This window comes from Camelina sativa, chromosome 20 (assembly GCF_030686135.1).
Source record: "Camelina sativa cultivar CO46 ecotype springtype chromosome 20, ASM3068613v1".
Lineage (NCBI taxonomy): Eukaryota > Viridiplantae > Streptophyta > Magnoliopsida > Brassicales > Brassicaceae > Camelina > Camelina sativa.
Window position 1 is genome coordinate 4088238 of NC_141899.1, and position 11169 is coordinate 4099406.

The 11169-nt window shown below is 37.7% G+C and overlaps 3 protein-coding genes across 9 annotated transcripts; 1 reads left to right on the plus strand and 2 right to left on the minus strand.

Annotated features, from left to right (window-relative positions):
- Positions 1-19: 19 nt before the first annotated feature.
- Positions 20-2688, minus strand: LOC104769253 (very-long-chain (3R)-3-hydroxyacyl-CoA dehydratase PASTICCINO 2). Its single transcript, XM_010493417.3, has 9 exons — positions 2507-2688; positions 2303-2414; positions 2159-2177; positions 1955-2043; positions 1798-1851; positions 1322-1392; positions 1148-1229; positions 397-493; positions 20-299 (listed from the first exon to the last, which is right to left on the minus strand). Exons 1-9 carry the CDS (start codon positions 2575-2577, stop codon positions 229-231), a joined length of 666 nt encoding a protein of 221 aa, XP_010491719.1. The 5' UTR covers positions 2578-2688; the 3' UTR covers positions 20-228.
- Positions 2689-2778: 90 nt separating this feature from the next.
- Positions 2779-7286, minus strand: LOC104769254 (mechanosensitive ion channel protein 2, chloroplastic). 7 transcript variants are annotated; one of them, XM_010493419.3, is made up of 14 exons: positions 7148-7286; positions 6544-6722; positions 6395-6454; positions 6149-6309; positions 5685-5808; positions 5461-5558; positions 5225-5338; positions 5030-5090; positions 4712-4861; positions 4476-4586; positions 4174-4341; positions 3958-4071; positions 3785-3841; positions 2779-3692 (listed from the first exon to the last, which is right to left on the minus strand). In XM_010493419.3, exons 2-14 carry the CDS (start codon positions 6619-6621, stop codon positions 2949-2951), a joined length of 2040 nt encoding a protein of 679 aa, XP_010491721.1. In that variant the 5' UTR covers positions 6622-6722; positions 7148-7286; the 3' UTR covers positions 2779-2948. The 7 variants fall into 7 exon arrangements, with proteins under 7 accessions (XP_010491721.1, XP_010491720.1, XP_087361670.1 ...); XM_010493418.3 differs by having other exon boundaries at positions 6544-6727; positions 7148-7283; XM_087505544.1 differs by having other exon boundaries at positions 5461-5555; positions 7148-7272.
- Positions 7287-7982: 696 nt separating this feature from the next.
- Positions 7983-10900, plus strand: LOC104769255 (protein NETWORKED 2C-like). The gene is made up of 2 exons (XM_010493421.2): positions 7983-8274; positions 8357-10900. Exons 1-2 carry the CDS (start codon positions 8181-8183, stop codon positions 10831-10833), a joined length of 2571 nt encoding a protein of 856 aa, XP_010491723.1. The 5' UTR covers positions 7983-8180; the 3' UTR covers positions 10834-10900.
- Positions 10901-11169: the final 269 nt, after the last annotated feature.

The following is an 11169-nucleotide window of genomic DNA, read 5'->3' on the forward strand; positions in this document are numbered from 1 at the left end:
GAATGCTACTTACCAAGAGTGGGAAGGAACAATCGTTTTCGTATTAATTTAGAAACCACATTACACTTAATAGCAGCATCCTGCATTAGTTCAAGTAATCACCGAGGAAGTAAAACGCTCAAATAAACCCTTGAAAGCTAAAACAAAGGACAAGTAGTAGTACATGAAAGAACAAGACAAGAGGAGAAAGCAGCTGATGAGTTTTTTGGTCTCTTTCTAAAGCGCTTTTCATTCCCTCTTGGATTTCGAGAGAGCTCTCTTTCGCTGACCAAGCATGTACCTGTACATGTGTGGACTACCTGCAACAGCCAAATTATATAATTAGTTGTGGATCAGAACTGATTACAGAGGTTCATTGTCATATCTTCTTAAGAAAAAGGTCAACTGGGTTTATGCCTGGGACATATATTGCAAGGACAACTATTGCTGCATAGAAGTAGTCGAATGAGAAGTTCAATGTGTTAGGCATCCTAACGCTGTACATCTCCGATGTCTGCCGAACAAAAAGAAGAGGCAAAAAAAGACCATTCAGGAATCAACCATATATACATACTCTCCCCTGAATCCAGTGGAATAGAATCCGAACCTTTAAACTCGGCATCAAAGTTAAGTTTTATCTATGGAGGATCTTACAGTGAAGTATTAAAGTCAACCGACAGTTCCTGTCTACTTTAATCTGAGGGAAATGGCTTTACCAGTTCATATCTACTCTAAGAGACAAGAGCTCTAAATTATAATACACAAATGTGTGTAACGACCAGTAATTAGTAGATCGGTTCCGCCCAAAATGGGAATGGAATAGGCCATGCTTTCACATTGACGGATGGAAGGATTCTGGCTACCACCCTCAACAATATAACCTAATTAACTCATACTTGCTTCTGTATAATCTTTAGTACAGTCAATATACAAGACTCAACAATATAACCTAACTAACTCATACTTGGTTCTGTATAATCTTTATTTTATACAGTCCTTACCCAAGACTCAAGCGACACTGCCCATGGGAAAAAGTGGATTGAGTGGTGATCAGAGAAACCTAGCATATACTAAGGAAACATATAACAAGGCTTCATGGTTCAAATTGGTATTGTAAAGAAAAGGTATTTCCTCTTTTTCAATAGTTGACATGCGTGTGTTGTGTTACCTTGATGTGTGGTAAGGCAAGGTAGATAAGACCAACTTCACTGGTGATACCGGTAGGGTATAGCAACAAAAAGCTGCTGTATCTGAAAAGATTAACGAGAGAAAAGTAAATGAGATGAGACTTTCAGATTAATCTATCTTTCAATGTGTATTATATTGCACAAGAATGGCATACCTGAGCCACAAGTGCCATGAAGGAGCAAAGCCTAGAGCTTCCTTAAAGCCAAAAAAGGAGTAGCGAATAATCTGCAATAATAAGTAAATTTGAAACTTTTAGGCGCCTCTGAGTGAAGTATTCAATCAAACACATGAACTAAAGCACGTGATCCTAAAAGGAATCTACTAGGATAAGACTTCAACCAAAATGGAGTAAAAAGTAAGAAAGGATCTTTAAAGGTCTAATTGTTATTTCAAAGAGTCATATATAAGTCAAATCTTGACTGCCAGACATAGTAACAGCGAATCTCGTGGTATGTACTTCAACAATACATGTGACAGGTAACTTCCAAAGCATCAGGAAGAGAAGCAAGCAATGTTTTAGACATTTCAGATTCAAGATATACAATGAAACTGGTAAATCTCTCTTACTAAGAGTGATATTCAATGGTTCTAACAAAGTCAGAACTCAGAACAAAGACTAGAGTTAGTCACCTCTGTGATGGACCAGCTTATAACCAGTGACGTGACCAAAAAATGAGATCGGACCTGAAATTTAAAGTAACAAAAATCAAACGATCAAATCATGAAAACTGCAACAATCAAGAAGACATTAATAAACTCGTAATGCTGGTAACTTTTCTAAGTTAACCTCTGGGAAACTGTATAGGATGCCCCAAGTGAGAAATAGCCTTGAACCTATCTGTGGCAGAGTTGCAGAAACAGGAGATCTGACCAAACCTATTCGAGTTTAGAGACACAGCAGAACACAAATCAGGCAATGTATCAGATCACTCACCAAGCTGGAGTAGTGCAAGTTAGAAAAAAAAAAATTGTAATGGATCAGATCACTCACCTACTAATCCATGAAGAATCTGCTCCAAACCCGGAAAAATTCCAATAAATCCAGATTTGAATCAGGAAAAAATCAAGCAGAGGAAGAAACCAATCAGTTGCAGCAAAAAAAAAAACACGAATTGGGTAGTCAGGGGATTCGAACCTCGAGAACGGCAGCAGTCTGAGCAAGCTGAAGAGGCTTCTCAATGGCGTCATAGACATTTTCATATCCCGTTTCCCTCAAAGTCTTTACAGCAAAGTACAAAACTTGAGCCCTAAAACTCAAAATGTCACCAAGATTAAAAAAAAAATTAAAAAATTAAAAAAAAAAGAGTGAATAAGAAGAGAGTCGTGGAGTTGGACTTGCCATCCAGCAAAGACGATCCAGTTATAGAGAGTGAGATACACACGCCTGACCACGGAGAGAAAGCCCGCCATGGAAAGTTACGAATCGATAAAATTTGGCTTAGAGAGGAAAGAAAAGAGTACAGTAGGGTCTTTTACGGCGGAGAGATCGGAGGAGGAGGAGGAGCATTTATGAATTTACATCATCAATGAGAGAGAGAGAGACAGGTAAGCTACTTCTCAACCGTCTTCTTCGGATATTTATTAATTTAAAACCCCATAACTTCACCCAACTCTCACGAAACGACCCCTATATTTAATTATATAGTAATATCAACCCCCACAACTTCCACACTTGTGGGAGCCTGGGAGGGAAATCAATAAAATTCACATTAATTTCAATCATAAATTACAATCAAAGAGTGTTAAAAAAAAAAAATGGCTAACAACACTTTGAATTCATCTCACTGCTCGCTCGGAGCACCTGAGCTTGATTGAGATTGGCCATCTTTCTGTTCCTTATCTGCCACCAAAGGTCCGTTTCCACCACCAGATCTGCGAGCTCCGGTGAGTTCTTTAGTATCTGTTTCCACGGAAGAAGAATGGATCTCTTCTTCGATTGGAAGTGTTCTCTTTGAGCCCTCTAGTGCAACACCCAGTACTATGTTCTCTTCCAAAGCTGATCTAGACGCTGATGATGTTGAACCATCTGTTTCATCGGTCTTTGGTGACTTTATTGTGCTACTACCACTTCTCTTGGCCTTTGCTTTCTCAGCTCCTGCTGTTTCTGTATCCTTTGGGGTGGTCGCCGGTTTAGAGACCGCTTTGATTCCTGGCTTTGCTACTGGTTCATCAGGTACTTTGTTGGTATCGGAAACCGGCGATTCTCCAACTGTTGCATTCTCCTTTGGGTCAAGAGGAGACGTTTCTTTTGACTTTGGACTCGAACCCTTATTTTCTTGCTCTGCGGTTGGTTTTGATGCACGGTTTTGAGATTTTGGTTTGTCTTCTCCATTGATTTTGTAAGAGGGTTCAATTAGCATCAAAGGACGCCGAGAACCAACACCTCCAGGTCCATACATCGATTCCCCAAATGGTGCATTTTCCACGTCAGCATCTGTGTACATCCTACGGATCGTACGAAGTGGTGTAGCTAGACGTGCTCGGTGGTGGCTTATGACTCTTAGAAGGTCCAACAATATAGCTTCCTGTTTCACCAATACAAGAAAACAAAAGCAATAAAGCCAATGGTCCCTGTGAACCTTGGGTAGATGATAAGATAAAAAGACTTCAAATTTACCTTAACACCCAAGTATTCTTCGTGATGACACGTCTTCACAAAGCAAGAGATCAGTATCTGTAAAGTAAAAACGAGAACCAGATGTAAGAAACAAGGCCGTCGAATGTTTCCTGAAATATCTGATCATCACTTCAAGATGGGTTCAAAAGAAGAGATAGGTATTGAAGTCTAACCGAGAGGGCCTGATTTTCTGGAATGACATTCTCCAAGAATACCCTTCTATGTAACCTCTGCTGCTCAACCATAGGATTCTTGGCCAATACCTTCCTCATGTCAGCTACAATATTCTGTTTGGCGAAGTTCAGAACAAGAATCAGCTAAAAGAACTCCATGATTGGCACTTAATTTGTTGAAGGAATTAACGACCATATAGGAATTAGAAAACGCACATTTATTTTGTTGACATCCAAGTGACTGATTGCTAGGTGAGTTTTGATACGCCAATGAGTTTTCTGAGTAAGGTTTCTCACGACATTGACTGTGAACTTATGGTTTGGGATGTGGATTGCCTCACGGTCTTCACCTCTTATGATTGTTGGTGACCACCAACCAACATGCTGTAAATGCATTGCAACAAGCATTTCAGAAAGTTAGCTAGCTAATCTTACATTGATGTTCGGGCCAAGCAATGACGTGCAAGGAAGCTAGGAAAAAAGTCATAATATCTAAGCTCAGAGATTCTAATACTAACCTCCACAGTACCAGAAACTTCATAACCTTCTATCTTTGTTTGAATCCACTCATTCAAAACAAATGGCCGGGTTGCATGAATCATAACACTTGAAAGAAAGTTTGTCAAAATCTGGAACAAAAACAAAACTTAGTTTCTATGAAATATATTTTGCATGAATAGGGAAAAGAACCCGTCCAAAGCGAACAGTGAATATTCTGAAGAACCCAGTAATCAAAATGAGAGTCAGGTTTCACCTCACGGCCAGCAAGAGTAATCAAAACTGTCCCAAGACCTCCAGCAGTGAGCCATTTTTGTGTAGAGAAACCCAGCAACTCCATAAAAAGTGATACAGCAGCAACCCATACAGCAGAATACACTGCTTTTCCAGCAAATTGAAATCCCATCTGTACACAGGGCAAATTGAGAAGCCAATTATATTTTCGATAGAGATTTCTGATCTTGCTTGCAGTAACACAAAGCTCCGACATGCAAGATAGACCAAACATCCTAAGAATAATAACTCTATAGAAAAGGTTATAAAAGCATTTTTTTAAGAGTGTTACTTTACATACATTTCTTGTATCGCTCGGATTACTGGTTTCTATGAAGAGCTTTTGTGTTTGTTGGATAAGACTGCATGGGAACATCTAATCAGAATCAGAAGTCATGAGATGTCCACATAACAATTTCACGTGATAGAAGCCACTAAAATACAGAAACATAAGATGAAGACATAGTATTGTATTTAAAGAAGACAGTACGCTTACCTGGATATGCAGTAAGCAAATGCAAGAACCGTCGATAGTGACCTCACAAAATTCAAAAGTCGATCCTTCACAATTTTGCTAGCTTCTGTAGGAAGGACAATGGGATCTAATGCCCTATATAAGGAATAGTCACCATCGGTCAATTATCTCAACAAAGCACTTCAGATAAGGATATCACGAAAATATCTCAACAATTTAACCTCAGAGAGTCCCAAAGAACTACTTGATAGATATACCTGCAAATGAATAGAGCTCCTAACCATAGTAGCAGAGGTTGAACATACGACGTCATAACATAATACGTACCACTTTTCTTCCAACCGTTATCATTCTTCTACAATGTTTCAAAGGTAAATATTCAGAATATCATATACAAAAGATACCCCATTGCTTTGCCAACACAGAAATGAAAACATTAAACAAAAAAAAAGTGCATATAAAATTGAATGGCTGCACCTACATTGAGTAGTAGGTTTCTTCCTTGACGAACAACAGGCACTAAACCCCACAGGGAGAAAACAAGAAGAGCAACAGCTGGAACCAACTTATAAACAAAAGGGAATTGTTGTATCAACCCCTGTGACCTGCAAACCATGGAGTGAAACTATTTACAGAGTGTACTAAAAGGAACAAGAGAAATTAACTAAGGGGAATTTCAAATTTATATGCACCCCTTCAAATTTCCCCACCAAAAATTTCAAATTTACTAAGGGGAACCATGGACATGACAAGTCATGCACACATCAGTGTTCGGCTACATCCGCGATTTCTTTTGAGTAGAAGATATTCATTTTTATTGTAAGTTAGATGCCTACTATGCAATCCTTCAGATCCACATAGATCAACTAAATAGAAACTATGATAATTTCACAATCTTCCAAGGTAAGCATTCTGCATCTGATGATAAGAAACAAGAAGTCTTACTTTGCTAGCACCACAGAGACAGCTTTAACAGCAGGTTCAATTGCGTTGCTGTCTACAGAAAAGGAATGACACCGAAAAGTGGTGGTTCTTGATGGAACAGAACAAATAGGCCTACGAAGGTAATCCGAGAGTAGAATATTGCTGAAACCATGTTGGCCTAACTGTATACAGAAAAGTAATACGTTATTACTATATATCAGCAAACCAAAAACTTGACTGACTGATTAAGTTTTCTTGAACAATTACCGGAACAACTAATGAGAGAGGAGCCTTTGATATATGCAGCCTCCTTTGATATATGGCACTCTAAATAACAAGCAAATATTTAGAATGACGGAAAGAAAGAAACGAATTAAAAGAAAAGGATTCCAGTGCTAAGAATGGAAGAAACATACATATTGCGGCTTATAGCACCCTTGGTTTCTGCAAAGTCCCATACCATGAGACAACTGCAACGTACCATAAAGGGCCATAGTCTGAGCAGAGTGAATGTGTTAAGCCAGCGGCGTTAGGTAGCACCGATCATAAGCCTCACAGCATAACAGAAAGAAATTAATGAATGGCAACACGAACCCTGCACTACAGAAATGAAGGACACCAAAATTTAAACACATGTATATGAATTCATATGCAGAAAATATCAGTTCCAGTGAAAGTAAAGCTACGGCAGATGGAAAGACCCTTAACAAATACTAAAAAATCTGCAAATGAACTGAGAACAAACTAGAGCCTACGGAAACACAAGACAATCCAACTCCATCAGCGTGCCATATTCATTCATTCGGATATAAACTTTGGATCATAATCCCAACTTGAACAGCTAAAATCAAATTAAAGCAGCTAAACTCATCTCGAGAAAACATTCATAATCAGAAATTACAGACCTAGATTCCTCAAAATCACAGACTAAAAAGGCATAAAATAAAAAAATCGGAGTTTTACAATCAAATGAATAGGTAAAGAAACAAGAACATAGCAAGAAACGCAAGGAAAACTTACCCCAGAATCAAACAAAATCGAAGGAAGCAATCAAAAATTTAGGGTTTCAAGGAGCTTCTTCAAAGAAGAAGACGGGACAAAGGGGGATTCGCGATTCGCAGACAAAAAAAGAATACGGTGCCGTTTCGTGATGAGCAACGTTCCGGGTAAAGTGGAAAGTGGTCAACAAATTGCCACGTGGTTTGACACGTCAGATTCGTATTCGTATATAAATGATGCTTCAGCATATATTATTTGCAAAATCATCCTCTCATATTATAATATATACTCACTTTCCAATTTTGTTAAGACTTAGTAAGAGACAATAACCGCTTCCGATTTAATTTTAATTTTTACGACCCATATCATATAGTTCATGTTGATTATGTCAGGGATGCGTATACATGTAACATGTGTAGTTCATTTGAATTGTTTATAACTGTGAAAACTATGAATGGGAACAAATTTAGAAAGGAAAAACAAAATATAATGTACATTTGATTAATATTATTCTTTGCTTTTGCACTCTGTTGTTATCTCAGGACCATCTGTGATCTCTGTCTCTCAATCAAATAACCTTAAAATTAGAAAATAAGCAACTACCATAACAACAACAACAACAAAAAGTAAAAAAAAAAAATTTGCAAAAAAAAATTGTGGTTAATTAGCTAGTTTTTTTTTTTTTGTTCTTTTTTGGTGGTTTTTATCAAATTAAAATAAAATATAAAACTAGTTTTTAGTGGCTTATACTGTTTCGTAGATGAATGACTATCAACAACAAACGTTGTGCCTTTGGACTATATAGATCCAACGTTGCATGTGTTTTAAATAGCAACTTATCATTATTACTATGTATCACCACCTTTCAGTCACCGAATCTTCCTCTCCTCCATTCTCTATCAAAACCAAATTTTACAACTACAACAACAACGACAAAAACACATCTCCTTTGGTTGTCCTGATCGAACGAAAACTCCATAAAAGAACTTATTAAGACAACAATGAGATTTTGTTCAATGTATTGAATAATTAAAAAAAGAAAAAAGAATTAAGGATGCTACGAAGAGCTGCGAGCAATGCGTACTCATGGTGGTGGGCAAGCCACGTTCGAACCAAACAATCCAAATGGCTCGAAGAAAACCTTCAAGGTTACATTAATATTACATTCTTTCTTATCATTATTCATCTCTTACACGTTTTCAGAATTTTTGATAAAATGTTTTCTCGTAGATATCGAGGGAAAGGTGCAATACGCACTTAAGCTTTTGGAAGATGAAGGTGATTCGTTTGCTAAGCGTGCAGAAATGTATTACAAGAGTAGACCTGAATTGATAAGTTTTGTGGAAGAATCTTTCAAGGCTTACCGTGCTTTAGCTGAACGCTATGATCATATCTCCAAGGAGCTTCAAAACGCTAACACCACAATTGCATCTGTTTTTCCTGACCAAGTCCCTGAGTTTGCCATGAACGAAGACGACGACGACGATGCCCCTACCACACCTAGAAAACATAAAACGCATGCATCAAATCAAAATGTTCCAAAGGTTCCTAATTTTCCCATTAAAGATCCTGAGGCTGCAAAAAAGTTGTTCATGTCAAGGAACGCTATTAAAGAACAAAACGCCTCGTCGTCCGTTGTTAACAAGTCTGGGATGAGTAAAGCTGAGGCGGTGGAAGAGATTGATAAGTTGCAGAAAGAGATTCTTGTTTTGCAGACTGAGAAAGAGTTTGTGAAGAGCTCTTATGAGAATGCACTTGCAAAGTATTGGGAGATTGAGAAATGTATCACAGAGAAACAAGAGAAGGTGTGTAGTTTGCAAGACGAGTTTGACGAAGGTGCTGTTGTCATTGAAGATAAAGAAGCTCAGATATTGATGTCCACCACAGCTCTCAAATCATGCCAAGAGAAACTAGAAGAGATGAGAGATCAACAGGAAAAAAATGTGAAAGAATCAGAGATTACAAGAGAACAGATCAAAGAGTCAACAGAGGAAGTTGGTAATCTTTCTGATGCAATATTGCCTGGTGATGAAAGAACAAACCAAGAAATATACAGTGATAAGGAGAAGTTGGAATCATCAGAAGAAAATATAAATGAACAGGTTGATGACTTTGATGCTAAGTCGTGTCTTACCATAACAGATGTGGCAGATAAGATCGATGAGCTTGTGAATGATGTGATCAATTTGGAGAGCTTGTTCTCATCTCAAGCAGCTTTAATACACAGACTAAGAGAAGAGATTGATGATCTCAAAGCACAAATCAGAGCTCTACAAAAAGAAAACAATTCATCTCAAACTGATGACAATATGGACATGAGAAAGAAGTTGAAAGAGATGGAGGAAAAGCTGAAAGGTATTAAGGATATAGACCAAGAAGTTGAGGGAAAGAGTAAGAAGATTGAAATACACCTTACACAAGCACATTTAAAACTAATTTTCTTATCCAAGAGAGTAAAAAGCTTGAAGGAAGGAGAGGAAGACAATGCTACTACTACTGATGTGCCAATACAAGAAGATGCAGAATCTTTGACTGATACAAAGTTGCCAGAAGAAAACAATGATGATTCAGTTGTGTCTGAAAATGTTTCAAATATGAATTCAGCATCTGAAGTGGTTGATACTGAGAAAGATCTCACGGGTGAAGTTAACCAAGAAGAGACAATTGAAGCTACAAGAAAGGAAGCGTCATTAGATGATTTAGAGAAACATATATCTGTCTCATCATCACCAAAGTCTGATATTATAACAACAACACAAGATTCTGATGAGTCAGTTTTGCAGCAGTTGCTAGCACATGGGATAGAAGGCAGAGAGAAACATTTGTTAATGGAATACACGAAAGTACTTCGCAACTACAAGGAAGTAAAGAAGAGGTTAGATGAAGCTGAAACTAAACTGAAGAGTGTAAACACCGTGAAGGATGAACAAGTCAGAGCCAAGGATCAACAAGGGGACAAATTGTTCATGCTAATATACAGAGAAGATTATGCCACAAATGCAATAACTGGTCAAAAGCAGAGGCTATCACCAAATGAAGAGCAATTCGGAGAACGCGTTGATGCATTACTAAGCGAGAATTTGAACTTGTTGGTGAGGTTTAGCAACTCCTTTGGCCAGATACAACAGTTTGATACAGGGATCAAGGACTTACACGTTGAGATATTGAAGATCATAAAACAAAAGAATCAAGATGGAGGAAGAAACAATCTCAAATCAAAGGTTCGTCCCATATACAAACACCTCAGCGAGATCCGCACCGAAATGACAGTTTGGTTAGAGAAGAGTTTGCTTCTAAAAGAAGAAATCAACATGAGAGCTTCAACTTTGAGTGACATACAAAATGAAATAGCAGAAGCTCTCAAAACAGATTCTGAAGACTCTGAAAAGAAACTTACAATCTACCAAGGAGCTAAATTTGAAGGAGAGGTTTCGAACATGACAAAGGAGAACAATAGGATAGCAGAAGAGTTGCAAACAGGTTTAGATCAAGTTACAAAACTTAAGAAGGATGCTGATACGACACTCGAGAAACTAAGAGAGGAGCTTAAACTGTCTGAATCAAATGCAGAATCTTCGCAAGATGACAAAACTCGTATTCCTTTGAGGTCATTCATATTTGATGTGAAACCAAAGAAACAAAGACTATCCATATTCTCTTGTATTCAACCTTCATTGTATAAGAAGAAGCCTACTACTGGTTCATAGACATCTTTTCATGTAACTACACTACTGAATTAAATGCATTTGTTAATGAATTTTAAATATTTTCATTTTGTTTTGCTCCTTTACTCATAAGAGAATGGTGTCTAACGTGGAAACAAAAACGTGGGCTTGCCTCTGAGATTTTAATCTTCTTGCTGGATCCTTCAACATCTCATATGAAGGCCTGTTTTGCATTTTTCATATTGTTTTTATTGGCAGGTCCAACAAGAGACGAGTTGAGTTTGTTTCACCATATATGTTTCAGTTTTACAAAATAAATATTGGCAAAAAGTTTTCAAACAGTGACTTCAGATCAAAGTATTGTATGAAAAACGTCAA